The sequence below is a fragment of the Orbicella faveolata genome, unplaced genomic scaffold (assembly GCF_042242905.1).
Source record: "Orbicella faveolata isolate gen_17 unplaced genomic scaffold, um_ofav_v1 contig_46, whole genome shotgun sequence".
Classification (NCBI taxonomy): domain Eukaryota; kingdom Metazoa; phylum Cnidaria; class Anthozoa; order Scleractinia; family Merulinidae; genus Orbicella; species Orbicella faveolata.
This window is the reverse complement of record NW_028301576.1, coordinates 7,837,460-7,854,867: the sequence shown is the minus strand read 5'-3', so window position 1 is coordinate 7,854,867 and position 17,408 is coordinate 7,837,460. Positions and strand designations below refer to the sequence as shown.

At 38.5% G+C, this 17,408-nt stretch overlaps 1 protein-coding gene and 1 long non-coding RNA gene across 2 annotated transcripts in view; one reads left to right on the top strand and one right to left on the bottom strand.

Annotated features, from left to right (window-relative positions):
* LOC149098203 (uncharacterized) overlaps positions 1–17,408 on the top strand; it is a 443,460-nt gene that overhangs the window by 38,328 nt on the left and 387,724 nt on the right. The window lies entirely within an intron of this gene.
* On the bottom strand, positions 4,728–17,046 carry LOC149098214 (metal cation symporter ZIP14-like). The gene is made up of 8 exons (XM_089277519.1): positions 16,685–17,046; positions 12,962–13,130; positions 12,235–12,404; positions 11,905–12,048; positions 11,096–11,266; positions 9,689–9,869; positions 9,137–9,324; positions 4,728–7,058 (listed from the first exon to the last, which is right to left on the bottom strand). The coding sequence occupies exons 1-8, from the start codon at positions 16,943–16,945 to the stop codon at positions 6,906–6,908; spliced, it is 1,437 nt and encodes a 478-aa protein (XP_089133645.1). The 5' UTR covers positions 16,946–17,046; the 3' UTR covers positions 4,728–6,905.

The window sequence follows — 17,408 nt, the reverse complement described above, 5'->3', positions numbered from 1 at the left end:
GAAAGCTGAAGTGAGGACGTGGGCTAAGATACATGTTAAGGTAACGAAATGTCAGGTAACGAAATGTAAGACAAGATAATACAATGGACAGGGCAGAACTTATATGAAACTGAAATGGTCTGGAAACCAGGCGTAGAAAGAATTCCAAGCGAAAGTAATGAGCCGCCTAATTCAAATGAGGATGCCAGTTTACCACCAGAGTCTCCTGACAACGAACAACCAGACAGCTTGAGTGTGAGTGACAGTGACAGTGACATTGACTATGAAGAGGAGGTTGACAGCGCCCTTGAAACGCAAAGTATAATCCGTCCGACCAAGCTCGGGAGAATAAGAACACTTTTTGCATGACACATTTCTAGTGCAGGTAGGAATTGTGAAGTGACAGGAACTTGTAACGTAACTAACTTGTAATGTAACTAGCGTTGGTCGCTGTCGACCTCTCATTTTGCGCCGGCGCAGAATATATTGAAGGAATAGCTCCTTTGCACTGGTTTGTTGTCTTTGGATACCACTGAATACAAATTTGAACTCTCGCTCAACGTTAATTGTGTTCATTCCCCAACCCGCAAAAACAAATGTGAATCAAAAGAGTTCATTGTGGTCTTTGTGTTTTGGCGGTTTCGAATTTCAGCGAGATTAAATAACAAGGTACAGCAGACCACTCAGAGAAGAGTAATATTTTAAAATGTCCAATGCGTGATCATTTACGGCCCATAAATCAGCAAATGATATCTCACAAGAGATTTCTTTATCTTATTATTAAAAAAATTATTCAGCGTACATATGCATTTAGCAATTATAATTATTCCCCGAAGGCAAAGTGTACTTTGATCAACATTTACCTAGGCGAATTTGGTATAATTTTCAGCGGAGAATTCGAATATCAAGAATTTCAAAATAACGGGCTTAAACAACCACATGAAGGAACCACATGCAGATACAATAGGCCTAATCACGGTTTTTGACGCCATCTTGCGGGTAGGCAAAGCGGTCAGAAATCGACAGTGTTTGTATGGGAATCGGATGGCAATAACATTTTTTAATATTGCGCAACTTATGAATAGAAACTGAACCAAACTAGGTAGGAGATTGTATTCACCAGATTTGAAGGACGTACCTGGGCTAGACGGCGTTCAATTAATTTTTAATTTCCCATACATTTGTCTATATTTTTTCCCGCGAACCGCGTCTACCCAGCCAAATGTACAGATAAATATTAATGATCGGAAAATTAAAAAGTGGAGAGTGAAATCCTGCGTGTTGCGAAAACTATTTGTCAGCGGAGACATATCCGAGCATATTTTCGCGCCAAATGGAGGCTATTGTTTATATAAGCCGAACTTTTTGACCAATCAAAATGTCCGATTCTAGAATTCCCTTCTGGAAATTATAGTTAACATAAATACTTCCTTAGTGGTCTAGGTCGTTCGTGACTACCGAATCTCAATTGGTATGGTTAAGGAAAAGTCGCGAATCCTAGAGTCTCGTCTTTGGGCCCGAAACCACTAAGCTTTACTCCATACGCGAGGCTTTGCACGATGTATTGAACATCCAATTTCTAAGAACAAAATGAGTTTGGACAGGCACCCATCGCATCGTTTCGGTAAATTATCAGTTCGGAAGGTCATTGATCTCCTCCAATTTTTGTGAATTGTCACCTTGAACCGTTCGAGATATGATCACTTACTGCCTGTCGTTTTTAGATTGATATAGATTCGGAAAGGCGACAGTTTTTTTAATGTGTTCGGAAAATTGACCAAACAAGCCTAATTAATTCAAGACGGCTCAAGTTTCCCGAACAGATAAAACATTTTACAGTGCAGGCTAAAAATCAACCTACAGAGCCTTAAAAGCGTTCTAGATATGCTAAAATAGCGTTCAAAAGCATTTACTATAAGAGAAAACCACCCTTAGGTGCCCTTGGTTTGTTCAATCAGTTGTGAAGCATACGAAAGGACTTTGTTCTGCTTTACATATGCCTGGGAGCTCGGACAGTTCCAACTAAAAAAACAATCCTTCTTTTTCTTCTTTTTCTTGAACCACCGTTTAATAATCAGCAAGGCTACAAAGGTAGTGAAAATTGTTCTGTTTGCATGATCTTACTGGGTTAAAATCCTAACTCAAAGCAGTTTACCACGTTAAGTGCTGAAATGGTTCTTACAGCCGACAGCACAGTAGCTTTGCTTTTTTCTTAAGTGCGACGTCTGCTCGAAGACTACAGCACTGTAGTACTTGCAAGGAACTCGTGGAAAAGTTATAAAAGTAAGGTGCAGACGTTTCCTAACAGGTAGAGCTATTCCAAATGAGTTGTGAAAAGAAATTGCCTGCAAACCTGTGGCGTATATAACACATAAACGAAATAAATGACAATAAGAAGTCTGTATCATAATGATATAAAAATCACGGCAAGAATACTGATAACAAATAAGAAAACTACACAGTTGGAAATAAGTTATAAAATAAAAGGCATATTAAAAGTTGCTTTTACCTTTGTCTTGCCATTCTCGCTGGCCTGTTCCTTTGAAGATGAGCCGACGTTAAGTTCCCTGAGCAGCAGATTAAATTGTTGTGGGTTCATGGAATTGTTTGAGCCAAATTCGTCAAAAACACATCTGGGCAAATGTTTCCGGCGCAGACAAATTTACGCCTCTGACATTATGAGACAGGGGGTCGCACTCTGTCGACTGAATAAACACAGAAAACGAAAGCAAAGCTAAAACCTGGTAAAGCAACTTAGCTGATGTCATGACGATTTTGTTTTCAATTGAAGGCTGGGGAGAAAAATAAAACACCAAAGAATATAAACAGACAGATCACACGAATGCTTTTAGGAAGAGCTCCGTTAGATATAATGAGTTCGCTGGGCAGGTAGCTGTTATTTAAAACTAGCTCTGCACATCGTCAGTGCCAACAGAAAAAAATGCAATTGTGTTATTATTTTGTTTGGGAGAATTTGAGTTTCAGTCATTATCTGGTGCGGCTTTTTCTAAGCATTGTTTTTACCCTAAGAAATTTCTAACTTATGTGTAAAAAAAGCGCGAGATGTTGACATGATAATGTATGATGATCAATTTTGTTGATTAACTATGCTTTCATGATTCATTACCTGGACAGTTACTACAACTAAATATTTGTAAAAGAAATTCAGAAATAAATTTCCAAGGAGGTCTCAGTGTTTGCATCGACTGGTTATTCAAACATAGTAATAAAATCTTAAGAGTTGTTGTCACTGACTTTAAAATCTTAAAATAGACGTTTCGGCTAAAATACTATAACCTTCTTCAGTGGTGAAATGAATGTCAAGATTTTTAAGTCAGTGACAACAACTTTTAAGATTTTATTTATTTATTCATTTATTCTATTACGTTCGATTGCATTGTTGAGACCTGGGTTTGATATTTTCCAAATACAGCCTTGGCGTGGTTAATAGGTTTAATGAGATATAGTGGTTAAAACTTATGGAAAGAAAAAAGCTTCTGCGCTGCATAGTTTGAAGGATGCGCGCAATTAGATCGACGTCGTGTTAAATATGCACCAAGCCGCAACCCCACCCCCGACCTTAGACCCTGTTCTATTACAGTGAAAAATTAGCTTGGAAGTTAAGTAACATTAAATATTTGCGCGTTTGCGACCTTGCAGAAATTTTAATATCACGACAAAGAATGGCTTATTAACAAAGAACATACGAAATACATTAATATATAAATTTAAAATGAATGTGACCAAACTCGCGAAATTAAGTCGTTGCGAAAATTTCGTGTAACAATGAGACCAAAGAATATTTATTCCAGATCACCCATTAGTTCGCTAGGGTCTAAATAATAGTAATAATAATAATAATAATAATATTTATTTATCCATCTTTAAAAGAAACGTATGCAATTGATTTACATAATTTAAAGATGAATACATATATAGTGAATTACTATTAAGTAAAATTACTGGTAAGGTAGAAAAAAACGGGTCATAAATGGAGGAATCTTGCAGCTCTTGCTAAAAACAAGTTAGTATGTCTTTGCGCTCCTGACTTTGGTGTTGCTACTGAACCTGATTTGGATCTTTTGAAGTTATAGCCGTGGCTGGTATTTGGCTTCGTGAGAAATATTTGATTTGGTTGGTTTACATCATTCACAATTCTTTCTAATTCATGCTTTGTCGTGACTTTGCATCTTTGCTCTATCGTTGGAAGGAATGTTCTTGGCATCCCGATGATAGCTAGGCACCTGTTTTGTACCGACTGCAACTCTTCTGCAAGGTACTTCGGCAAAGCACCCCACACTGGGGACGTGTATTCGAGATGTCTAGTATAAAATGAATATATAAGACGAAGCGCAAACCCTCAGTCCTTACCCTACAGTACAGACCGAGAACTTAGCTAGTAAGACACTATGTAAAGCCCTGGCCAAATTGAGAGTCGCAAGTAGACGCAAGTAGAAAACGTACTTGGGTGTACTTGTTCTAACTATACATTCGTCATCAGTTCAAGAACTGTCTATCATGTTCTTGTGTGCACCCGGTCGCAAAAGATTAGAGAAAAGGTAAACAAGGACACAGATTGGGGATAGTGGAGCAAATAAACGGCAAGAAAAAAAATTCATCAAACTGTTTGATCTGATGACTTCCTCTCAGTTGACAGCGAGCGCAATCTGGAATCGAGGGACGCATAGCTATTAAACATGAAATTTCATTTCCGTTTTGCTGGCGGTAGAACAACAAACTAACAAACATACAAATAACCTTTTTTATTGAGGGTTATCACATGTCAAATCAGCACAGCTGATAAACCAGAGGCATTCTCATTAAAAATTAGATTACATAAGAAATAGACTGGTTTTCAATTGAGTGTCGAGAATAATCAAGCAGTTACTTTGGTTTTCGTTTTACTACGGTTTGAGATTGGCTGAGTAGTCTAATTGGTAAGTAATGGGTTTGGTTTTACAACACTCAATTGAAAACCGCTCTACTACTAAAACTGATTATAATACTGGCAATAGGGACAAGCTAAATAAGAAAAACTAATTACTCTGATATGCAAAAATAAGAAATTACTATGGAAAGATTAGAGCGCTTTCCAATTGAGTGTCGCAAAACAAAAACCAAATTGCCACACAGTTCGGTCACAAAGGACGCAGACAATCCAGTGAATTAATCAAAACTCGAAGTAATTACATGTAGCTGACGCAAAAACGCGGGAAAACGAGTGCGAGCGTGTCGCAATTGGTTTTGGTTTTATTTCTGATTGGATGAAAAAAGGCACGAATTTATTGTAAGCCAATCGTGCAACGTAGCCGTGATGCAAAATTAATCACTTTTCGACACTCAAGTGGCAACCTCTTTAATCTCATAATAGTGATAAAAAGAGACTAATTGTGGTGAAAATTCCTAAATACGATTTCTACAGAGTTCTTTCTCTTTTTTTTTTTTCAAATGACCGCTGTCTTTTCTATACAATTTGTTCTTCGAACATCTTCTCCTTTACCTTACTCGAGTCAATTATTGAAAGTTTCTAAGTTTTTTTTTGTATGAGCTGCATTGGCCGAAACGATAGAATTATCTGAATCAAAATGCTTTCGATAGAAACATGAACAAAGGACTTTTTAGATCAGGGCCATTAATGTCCTACCTTAACGATTAATGGGGTATATATATATATATATATATATATATATATATATATATATATATATAGATAGATAGATAGATAGATAGATAGATAGATAGATAGATAGATAGATAGATAGATAGATAGATAGATAGATAGACGGACGGACGGACGGACAGACAGATAGATAGATAGATAGATAGATAGATAGATAGATAGATATACGTAAGGAGAAAACAGGCACGTAATAGTCCAAACTCTTATAGAGGTAAAAAAAATTATTACTTTTAACTTGTAATCAGGCCCTCTTTTCTTCCTACTGCAAATTTCGGCAGGCAGGAGAAAAGGATAAGCTAATCGCTGGTTGACTAAATAATTTTCAAACGTCCCCAAATTTTATTTTACAAATATAAACCTTGGATCTAGATTGGGAGGGGGGACCGGGTAGGGGACGGGCGGTGTTGAATTAAACGTCACTTTTCAATTAGATTTTTTTGCTTAGATTTTCCCGGCTATAAGTTAAAATTTGACAAATCTCAGCTATCACAGATACAAAACGCAAAATTTCTGGGTTGACAGATAAGGTCTAGACCAATACTCAGTTATCAGTAATGGATGGAGGAATACATAAGATATCTCAGACTATGCTGTTTGGAAATTAGTACTTTTTTCCAGCAATGATAAAGGGTCTGGATGGGGCTTAACTGATAGCTTAGAAATGGATTGACATTTTAACGGATAGCTGAGAAATCAACGCAAACCTAACTAATCACTGCATGGGATCCTAGCTCGCCCATGTACACCTTCATGAAAAACATCAGCTACGCTTAAATGATAAACAGACCTACATCATGCGCGTACAATATGGACAACTGTCGACAGCTATTTTGATTAGGCGTCAAACGATAATTCGACTAAACGCATGATTTAAAATCTCCGCTATGAAATAAAAATAATGAGCATTACACTGAGGTTTAAACCCCGGGCCCAACGTAATATATACCAATGAACAAGCTATTCGGTTTGCTATCGATCTTTCCAGTCAGAAGAAAGATGACCTGGAATGTTCAGCCAATGATTGAAAGCAAAAGCGATGTTAGGGTTGGTTAGCCTCAAAGTTATAGATGGTTTCTTTTAATGCCGCACGAGTCGTATTCTAAAATCTAAGGTGCTTATGGAGACTGGAAAGTTTCTCGAAAATTTGTTAACAACCAACTAACTATGAGAAACATTCTTTTAAAAATGTCTAAATTTTTATGACATCATCTAGTGTCATCTAGTATCATCAGGCTAGTAGATGATTCTACTCCAAAGAAATTTGCTCCTCATACACAGCCAGTATGAACATAATGACAAAGCCAAACAGGGTGGCAAAATTCTGAAGGGCAAACATCTTGAGGTTCTTTCCAAGTGAATTTTGCCCAAGTTTAGCGGACATCTCAGTAGCTTCTTGCAGCTGTCAATTAAAACACAACGTTATAAGCATATAGACAACATACAGCTGATTTTAATAAAAAGCGCTCACAGCCGCACATTCAGCGAACGAATTTTACAGAATTCATTTGGGACTATCATGCCCATAGCCTGAAATGTCAGTCGCCTTCCGCCCTCGACTTAGGCCGAGGACGGGAGATGATTGACATTTGAGGCTATCATGCCTACGAAGTAACCTAAAAAAAAGCATTTTTAAGACCATGACCAACAATGTGTCGAGTTGCTGGCAGGTTTCTATCTGTTTCTTTCTCCCAGCAAAATTGTGTCAACTTCTGCTTCCAAACAAACGCCCTTGTAAAAATTTGCCAGCCAGCGCTAGCAGACACATCCAAATTTACACACAATGAAAACACTATTCGGGGTGTGGTTTGAGACCCTTATTTACACCTTCAGCGGAGAGGATGGTGGTTTGTGAGAGACAATTTTAAAGCAATCAAACCAAATTTAATATAACGAGCCAGTGAGTGCAACCCAAGGAACATAGCCAGATTCTGGCTTAGGGTTAGGCTTTTGACGGTGAATGGTAAAGTCTGCATACGAGCCAAGTGGCCCATCAGGCCGGAGCTTATCCCGGTTTCTGTAGCATGAAGCGAGTAGGAGTATTTCTACTCCCCCCTGGATGGGATGCTAGTCCATCGCAGGGTTACCCCCAGCATTAAGTTCGCCGGTACCCATTTATACACCTGGGTGGAGAGAGGCACTCTGAGAGTATAGTGTCTTGCCCAAGAACACAACACGATGTCCCCGGCTAGGGATCGAACCCGGACCGCTGGATCCGGAGACGAGCGCACTAACCATGAGGCCACCACGCCTCCCTTTTGACGGTGAATATCCAGGGATAAATCCCAGGGGTTTCCCTGCCATCAAGAAATCGGCTGGGGAACTGACATTTCAAACAACATAGCCATGGCCTTATTCACACTAGTGGCATGACGACATAAGGACATAAGGGAAAGATCAGTTTTTTTCCTAATGCCGTTGTGTTAACGCTGTTATGTTGCTATTAGGTCATTATGTGAGGATGTTCACACTGCAAACGTAACGACGTGACATCCTTCTCATGACGTTATGTTTACGTTGTTGTGTGGTTATGTCTCTAGTGTGAATTACGCCAAACTGATCACCTGACAGTGAGGCGAACTTACACTTGCACACAGTGTGCGAGAAAATAACATTTTATCCAGAAGTTTTAAATTTTGGATAAAAAGTGGTGTTAGCGTTTCCTGTTTTGATTAGGTGAATGTTTCTGTGGCAATCTTTCTTCACAGGCCTTTAGATCTGTTCTCGCTCTAATGTTGCTGTTCTACTCGTGGATTCAATTAATAAAAAGAACGTTAAGAATCTTTAATGCTTTGTCTTTTATAACATGTTTCATTTTCTAAACTAATCTTAAATGATTTCTCAATATTTTTTTTAAAAACAAATCTGAAATCTAAAATATTAAATGACTGAGTTGTTTTAAATATATGTTGTCATTTTGATGCAATCTTGCGTCACAATTGACTCCTGCCTGTTGCTAAAACGTAGGTCCGCAGTGCGTACATGTGTGTCTTACAAGTTATACTTGTTATTAGGCTAAAACTAAATTACTGTGATTTTCAGGTTACAATTAGCGCTAATAAATCTGTAATTTTAATAGGGTATTATTTTTGTTCTGTAGCTCGCAATGTTTTTTTTTTCTTCTTAATTGGTCCACATATTTTATTTTTTTGTATACAAACATAATACAATATTGCAACAAATTACAAAAGCAGTTCAAAAAAAGAGAGATGTTACAACTGGTAATATTCTTAATGATAGATAGTAGATAATGTTTGCGATAATAAATATTACAAAGAATATGTCTCTCTAGCTTTGTACAAGTGTTTATAGCTGGGGGGAAGGGCAACATAGTCACGCCAAGTCATTTCTCTATTTCAAGTTGGATAATATAAATTTGGATATGAATTCAGAAGTATCTTGTTTCTTTTGCATTGTTTTACAAGCATAATGGTACTGTGTTTGCATATAACAGAAGAAGACGCAATGTTATTAACTCACCATGTCCACTAATGAAATGTACACAAACATTCCTCCAGCAAGGGGATAGATCCATTCGACGGCCGATGTTTTAGTACCCAGTACCAAACCAATGACCAGCCCCAAAAAACAGGAACATGCCGAGAGAAAGTTGAATGCCATTGCCATTTTGTACGACATGCCAGCATTGAGAAGAATCGCAAAATCACCTGGGAAACAATCGAAAATAATTACGAGGAGCTTCAAATAATAACAAGAAGTTCCAAACAAAGCTGCCGTCGATGAAACTCTTCTAGAAAACTGTCATACCGAGTGTGTGGCTTCTTTGACAAATAATCTTAGTGTTCCCATAGTTATTAGCATTCATTTCGAATGTAGCACTAGCTCTTGCATTGATTCAACCTACGTAAATATTTATTCAAGACATGAAAATGAATTTTTTTCGCGGCTGTTTAGTTTGAGCCAATTGATACATTTTAGTAATGGGACTCTCGAAGCATTTCTTGCTGCAAGGTGGAATGGCGCTGTTAAATACACCAAATGCTTAGCGTATATCAAGTAATGATATTTTACCAAGTTCGTGTGGTAACTCTTCACAGAATATCGCCAATGAGGTGCTGACACCATTAATTGTTGAACTGGAATATGATGCTCCAATGGCCAAGCCGTCAATAAAGTTATGAAGGGCGTCACCGATGATTATCATCCAAGCAACAGGCGCCACTTTTTTCTTTCCACCAGTGTTCACAATAACCTACATTTAAACAATGCAGAGAAGATTAAATTTGCTTCTTCCGTCTTTCTTTTGCAAAAAGAAACCCCAGCCTGGTGGGGAAATCCACTTGAAGATGGCGTAATCATGCAGCCACCCAAGTTAGCCATGTGGAAATGTCCTCAGATGTTTTCTTGGAAACTTTTGACAAAATTATCTTCTTCTTTGCATTCTTGGAGACTGTAAACATTCATTATTTGGCTCTAACAAGATCAACTATGACATGCAATCTCTAGATACGAGGAAAAAACTTCCTTTTCAATGACGAAGACTCTAATTCAGTCTTCTCGCATTGAGGTCCATGAGGTCGCGCCGATTTAAAGTTGATACTTTTTCCAACGTCATTCAATCAGGAATTTAATTATTAAGTCCTTCTCCCCCTCTGGGGAATAGTGCGAAAACATAATAAAAACTATGAAATCAGCTGGTATTCAACAATACTTACCTGAGCCACAATAATGGCATTAGAGTGAGGTTATAGACAAATTTAGTCGATATTATAACCATGTTTGCAAAGCCAGAACTAATAGGATTGAACTCTCATCGGAGCACCCGTTGGGTGATCGCGCCATTTAGAGTGTTACCCCTCGATTCTCCACAGGCCAATTGTCAGGGACTTCGTCTAATTCATTTTGGTTTAAGCGAGCATTCAAATGTTGTAAGTGGTTTTATTGTATGGCTGAACTGGTGGCGATGAAAAGGAGAATTTTAATTGGTTCTCACTGCGGTCCAAATTTTGCATTACGGACCACTTAGATGGACTCCTCACAAATTAATTTCGGCGAAATGTTTTTTCAATTCATTGCACGAAATAAACATTTTTTTTGTTGTAGTTGGGTAGTAATCTTTTTACCCTCTTACTTGGAGGAATATTTCAAATAAATGTTCATAAAAGCGACGCGAGAAACGTAAATAGATGCTCTTTTTCCCGCGCGCATCTACCCAGAATAGGTTGCAGAGACACATCAATTTATCACCAAATTCCAAAGAGCCATTATGATAAACACTTTATTGAGCTAGCTTGTTCGGTCCGTATTGGGGAATCTTGGCCTTGTTTTCCTTTTCTTGTTTTGGTATCGTTTTTTCGTTTATGGACCTCTCCCTACAAAAAACAGAACTTGACCAATATAATATTTCTCCAATATGGACCTCACGCTAGTTCAATAACGTATATCAGTTCAATAGTGTACTTGTAACTCGCTTTGTACCTCTTGCTGTTCATTGTGCCCCCTTTTCTCCACTGACCCATTCTGGAAATCGGCGAAGTCAGTACTCACTCCCATATTACGATTCGAGAAATGATGATCCTGGTTATGAAGTTGGAGCTGAACTTCGGCGATGGCTGTACCAGGGACTTCAGCCTTGAGAGCTTTTGCCTCCTTAGGGAAAGACAGCACACATCTCATTCTTAAAGGATTGTCATTTCGTTAAAGTTCCAATTACTAAAAATGTATATAGAACAGACAAGTAAACAAGCAACCTTGAAGATAGTCACTCATCTACAGTAGCCGAGAGAAACCTCTCGGCGACAGCTTCAAACTCACAAATCAATCACTTTACATGCACAGATTACATGCAAAAAGTCACTGGCTTTGAACGCTGCCAAATAATATTTGGGAAAGAGAAGCGATATGTTACAAACTAGGGCGTAGTTATCGCCACAATTCACATTTTCAGTGTACGTTTAAAACTACTAAGGTGGCCTCCTCTATCAGCGTGATGGATTTTTGGAGGTATCCTCGTCCTATCACAGTTTTTGTTATTGTACACTGTGATTTTATTGTGTCACAGATAAATAAAATGGTGATGATTGTAGTGAAGGTGATAATGATGATGATGATGATGATGATGATAAAAATAGCAGTCGAGAGATCCTGCGTTTTCCAAATAACATGTCAAGCTCAATGTCATTATTTCACATTGCAATCCCTTCAATAATTGTCTTCGTGTTCCCGTTCCTAAAAGAGTGTCACAGCTCTATATTCATTGCAGTAAAGTTAATACATAATTTACTTACCAATCCTTCCTTTTTTTCCGATGCAGACTTCTCTTTGAATCTGACGATCATTTTCATGACATATTCGAGGAGAAAAAACAAATAGATCCCACCGACAATTACCAAACTTTTCCACAAATTTTCAAGGCCATGTAAATGAAAGGTCTGTTAAATAAAAAGCAAAGCTGTCAACTAAACCAAAACAGCACCACGAAATTATCGCAGCTCTAACATAAGTATTAGTTATGCATGTATAAATGATAAAGCCAACAATGTATGTATATGAAAAAAATGTTACTGTCATAAATTAGTTCATTTCATTACTGCTGACAGGTATTTTTTAATACTCACGTGCGGAATAAGATGAAAGAATCCATTCCCACTCAGTACACCAACAGCAAGCGACACCATAAACAACAGCAGAATTTTGTAAATTGATTGGTTCATGAATGGGACAACAAAAGCTCCAAGTAGAGATGCTAAGCTGATGATTGCCGCAGACAAGAACCCGAATCCCCATGCTGAAAAAGATGCATGTACAATGAGCCGCTAACAAGGAAGTGGTCCAAATGAATTGGTAAATAAATTTAGCAATTCGTCAATTCGTCAAACATCATTCCAAAATCGTGAGAGGAAGCTTAAGGCTGACACGTACGGTAATTATTTGTTTGTTTGAAAAACAGTTAAAGAAAATCTTAATAGCACTGAAATATTTATTAGTGACCTTGCCAGCGTCAAGTTTGAAAGAAACTGAAATGGCTAAAATACAGACTTTGAAATACCAACATATGGCCCAGATGACCCAGTTTGTATGGATCTTGCAGGCAAGCCAAAAAATTACAAGTTTGCAGATTTCTGGTCTATCTTCTTTCATTTGATCACTTATCAGTATAGTCGGGAGTAAAGTCTAAAAACTTGGTTAATTTGCGCTTACATGATGACCCATGATATTGTTAGCTTTGGGTATATTAAAAAACGTTTAATTCAAATTCGTTCAGCACTGTGAACAAATTTAATTGGGCTATATACAACTGAACCTACGAAGACAAATTACACAACTGACAAATTCACGCCTTACCCCGGGCAGTATTTTCCGTTTTATCTTCTTCGTGTTCCTCACTCTCATCCAAACAAGCTTTACTTTCAATTTGCTGCACTATCGCTGGGCAGACTTTTTCAAATTTATCCAGATTCAATCCACTGGAGTCAACAGAAAAGGATTCAAACAGTTCCTTTGCTGTATAACACTGCGTCAATTAAAAAAAAAAGACAACAGCAAACAAAAAAACAAAGAGTACAGATGTTCAAGACATTATTTTTATTTGAAAAAAAATTGAATTGAGATTTGATATTTTCACCGGTTTTTTTAAAGAGGTTTTCACTTGAGTGTTGAAATATTCGCGTTGCATTGGTTTAAAACTCGCGCCACTCAGAAGCAAGTGACTTGCTCCCGCGCGTTAATTTCCCGCACTTCGAGTCAGCTAACGCCAGCAGTCAAACTTAATTAAGAAGCGCATCAGTCGAAGCATCTCCCATACTCGGCAACTGATCTTCTTCTTTCTTAATGTTTTAAATTCAAGGAAATTTTTCATAAACGAAATAAACATGAAAGCTATTCCAGAATCTCAAAAATGACAGCGAATCCCTTTTCATAACGTCAGTACACTGAGTATGAACGGTTTTGTACTTTTTGGAAAACCTAACTCGAAGAAATTATTTTGGTGATCAATACTACAACAAAACTGACCCATCATTACAATTATCATTCGATGTATTTTTTCGTCCTTTTCATTGGCTGAGAGCCCACCTTGTGACCTGCAAATAACTGCCTATAAACAATGGTCTTCTTATGCACAATGACGTCAAACTTGCTGATCGAACGATAAAACAATTATTGAACTCTGTCTTGCAGATCAATTATTTGCCTGACGCAAATAATTGATTTTCTTCGCCACTGACAAATCACGATGCTTCTTCGCTCAGCCTCGTCCAATAATTGTTAATCACAAGAAACTGAAATTAAAACAAATAAGAAGAAATGGAAATTTCCAAGTTCCGAAAATTTGACGCAAGACCGTGCATGTGGCTATAATATTAACAACCTCTTGCTTTTTAAGGTTAAAAAAAACAGTCAGCTGGCATTGTTACGCAGAGACCTAGACGACCTTTCAACAAAAACAATGCAGTCAACCATGAAATCTTTTGGTCTAGAAGTAGACGTTGGAAAAAGATGTTGAAGAGATGTCGGGAAGTTTGGAGAGCAATTCGAAATGTTCGCCAAAAGCAACCCGACACAATTCAATCTTTTCCCTCCATGTTCCATAGCAGTGAACATTCCACCTTTTTATGTGATCTCATGGCACACAAGACGAATTCTACCTTTGAATGGTCCCCGGCTGGGCTTCTAAAATTTAAAAAATGATTGACAGGCCTAGCACGACTCCCACTGTTTCGTGATAAACGGTCTGTGACCTTTAGAGTTTAGCTCTAACAAGTATGTCTTTCAGAGATTTTCCTCTCCTGTAGGAGATGAAAGGAGGGTCCCTGTATATTTCTCTAAGCAGAGGTTGATCTTGGATTAAATGCCATTTACTCATTAAAATGCTTTTAAGATTGGGCACTGATGGATTATATTGTGTGACAAAAGGCAATAATCTCTTTTGCAATTTTGGTTTCTGTTGTAGTGCCGACTTCCTGTTTTTAAATTCGATTTCTGCGAGGACTTTGTTGACCAGTTTCTCTGGATAGCCTCGAACACGCAAATTTGATCTGAAATTTTTGATCTTTTCTTCAAAACTTGTTTTTTGAAGAGTTTGTTCTCAGACCCTATTTCATATCTGTTATGAAACTGCGATAAATCTTAGGGTTTCAAGCGTTTTCCGCTGTGGCTAAATGACCGGCAGCCGGTCAAGGTTTTAAAATCTCTAAATGATCAGCAGTCTGATATTTTTCTTAAATTTTAAGGAATCGAAGGAACCCATCCAATTCAAACTACCATATGTCGATCAAGAACTGCCAAGCGATCCAGAAGAGCTACATAGATCGCAAGTCTAACGCTCGGTTTACGCTCGGCTCAGAGAGTGATGTCATGGTTTGTGACACTTACGACTTTTTTAGGTCGACTGGCGGTCGCGGTTTTCAAATCACTAATGCTGTGTTTAGACTTGAACGGTTTACCGAGGTACCAGAGTTGACTTACCTAGGTAAACATTTTCCGTGTGTAAACGCCAACTGATACTTTGGTAAATGCCGCAAAAGACAAAAGAAATTTAACCGAGGTAAAAGTTGTAAGTACCCTGTGATCAGGCATGGTTACAGTTGGTAACCAAGGCCAAGATGACAGATATATCCGCCTGTGGCGGCATAATATTTCACTTCCCGCGGTGAGCAGATTGTGCGATTGTCGACAAAGGAAAGCGTTTCTTTTCCAGTTTTGACTAGGCTATCATGGCAGATAACGTGGAAAGATTGGATCCATCTTCTTGCGGCGAACAATCCGTCACGAAAAAGAAAGCATTGTATTTTTCATTCTCAGTATTATTTACAACTTTCACTAGACAAACTTCGATCCTTTGTTTTGTAATTATTGTCGATATACTTTGCTACCAGGGAGGAGGCTGCAGTTACAACGTATCCACGTTTCTGCGCGTATAACCGTGCATACTATGGGTATGATCAAAAAGCTGAATTTTCGCCGCGATATTATGGAATGAGGTCCTCGCCTATCAAAATGGTGGCACCTCAATTTGCTCCTGTTCCGCTGCGGTGGGATCCTCGTCCAAGTTCGATTTCATGACGTTGATAATGCAGCGCACGGGAATGTTGACAGGTAAACTTGAGTTATTTGAGCTGGTATAAACACTGGACGAATGTACCAGGGTTAAGCAACTGGACCTTAGTAACTGTTTACCTTGGTAAAAGCTCAAATGTAAACACAGCATAAATGACCGACAGTCCGAGTTTAGGGAATCGAGCGAACCGATCACGAACAAGCTATCTTACAACATGTCGACTGAGAAGTTTCAAGCGATCCAAAAAAATTTTTCTATATTATAAGTATGAGAATGGATGGGTTCCTTCGATGCCTTAAATTATTTTGAGAAAAATATCAGACTACCGGTCATTTAGTGATTTGAAAACCGCGACCGGCAGTCGATTTAAAAACATCGTAAGTGTCACAAACCATGGTCTCGCTCTCTGAGCCGAGCGTAAACCAAGCGTTAGACTTGCGATCTATACAACTCTTCTGGATCGCTTGGCAGTTCTTAATCGACATGTGATAGTTTGAATTGGATGGGTTCCTTCGATTCCTTAAAATTTGAGAAAAATATCAGACTGCCGGTCATTTAGTGTTTTAAAACCTTGACCGGCTGCCGGTCATTTAGCCACCTCATTTTCTGCATAGGTCTCTATGTCAGTCTTATTCCTATCCCCGCATTTCAGCGAGTTGACTGCCCCTTATCTCGCGGAGCTTTTATAGTGCAATGCGCTAGGTGACGCAGTTTGTTGAAAGAAGTGAGCTGTGACGAAGCCCAGCTAAGATGTTAGCTGCCTCAACAGTTTAGGCTCGATTACCAGCCACTGTTTGAGAAACGTCCAACCGTCTTATCAGGGAGGAATGTAGAACGGACTCGAGTGAACGGCGGAAATCGAGCCTACCAGAGTTCAGACCCATACGAAACAGGCGAAGAAGGAAGACAAATTAAAAGATAACTATCATCATGATCATCAATAAAATAACTGAATATAAAACAATGGAAAAGTTCAATGAAGGGAAAATCGAACTTTAATTCGCCCTTACCTTGGACTCGCCATTCCCGCTGGCCTGTTCGCTTGAAGACGAGCCGATGTTAAGTTCCTTGAGCAGTGAGTTAAACTGTTGTGAGTTCATGGAATTGTTTGAGCCAAATTCGTCGAAGAGGCTCCAGATAAACGTTTGCGGCGCAGATAAATTTACGCTTACGGCGTGACATTCCCCGGCTTGAATAATCGCAGAAAGAGCAAGAAAAGCTAAAAACTGGTAAACAGCCTTAGTTGATGCCATTACGATTTTGTTTTTCATTTGAAGGCCACCAAATCTCAGAGAGAACACAGCACGCGCTAACGTGACTTGATTCCCAAATGGCTACGGGCGTGATTATGCCAGGTTTTAGCGCATTATGATCGAGTTGACTGATTCACAATTCTTTGAACCCCAGTGTGAGCTCATGTATATATATAGACCCCATGTATTTGCATAATGTAAAGATTCCCCGTTTTAAAGATTCCCGCTTTTAAAGATTCCCGCTTTTAAAGATTCCTCATTTTAAAGATTCCCGCTTTTAAAGATTCCCCATTTTAAAGATTCCCCGTTCCCCATTCCTATTCCCCAATTTCCCGTTCCTCGTTTTAAAGATAGCCATTTACTGCCTCTCGCTTTTAGATTGATATAGATTCGGAAAGGCGACAGTTTTTTTAATGTGTTCGGAAAATTGACCAAACAAGCCTAATTAATTCAAGACGGCTCAAGTTTCCCGAACAGATAA

What these genes read in the sequence shown, in the direction of transcription:
- LOC149098214 (XM_089277519.1), bottom strand. Translation starts at nt 16,945, where the DNA reads ATGAAAAACAAAATCGTAATGGCATCAACTAAGGCTGTTTACCAGTTT. An exon ending in TCTTTCATCTTATTCCGCAC is followed by an intron (nt 12,049 to 12,234) that starts GTGAGTATTAAA and finishes TTTATTTAACAG; the next exon opens with ACCTTTCATTTACATGGCCT. An exon ending in CGGAAAAAAAGGAAGGATTG is followed by an intron (nt 11,267 to 11,904) that starts GTAAGTAAATTA and finishes TCTTTCCCTAAG; the next exon opens with GAGGCAAAAGCTCTCAAGGC.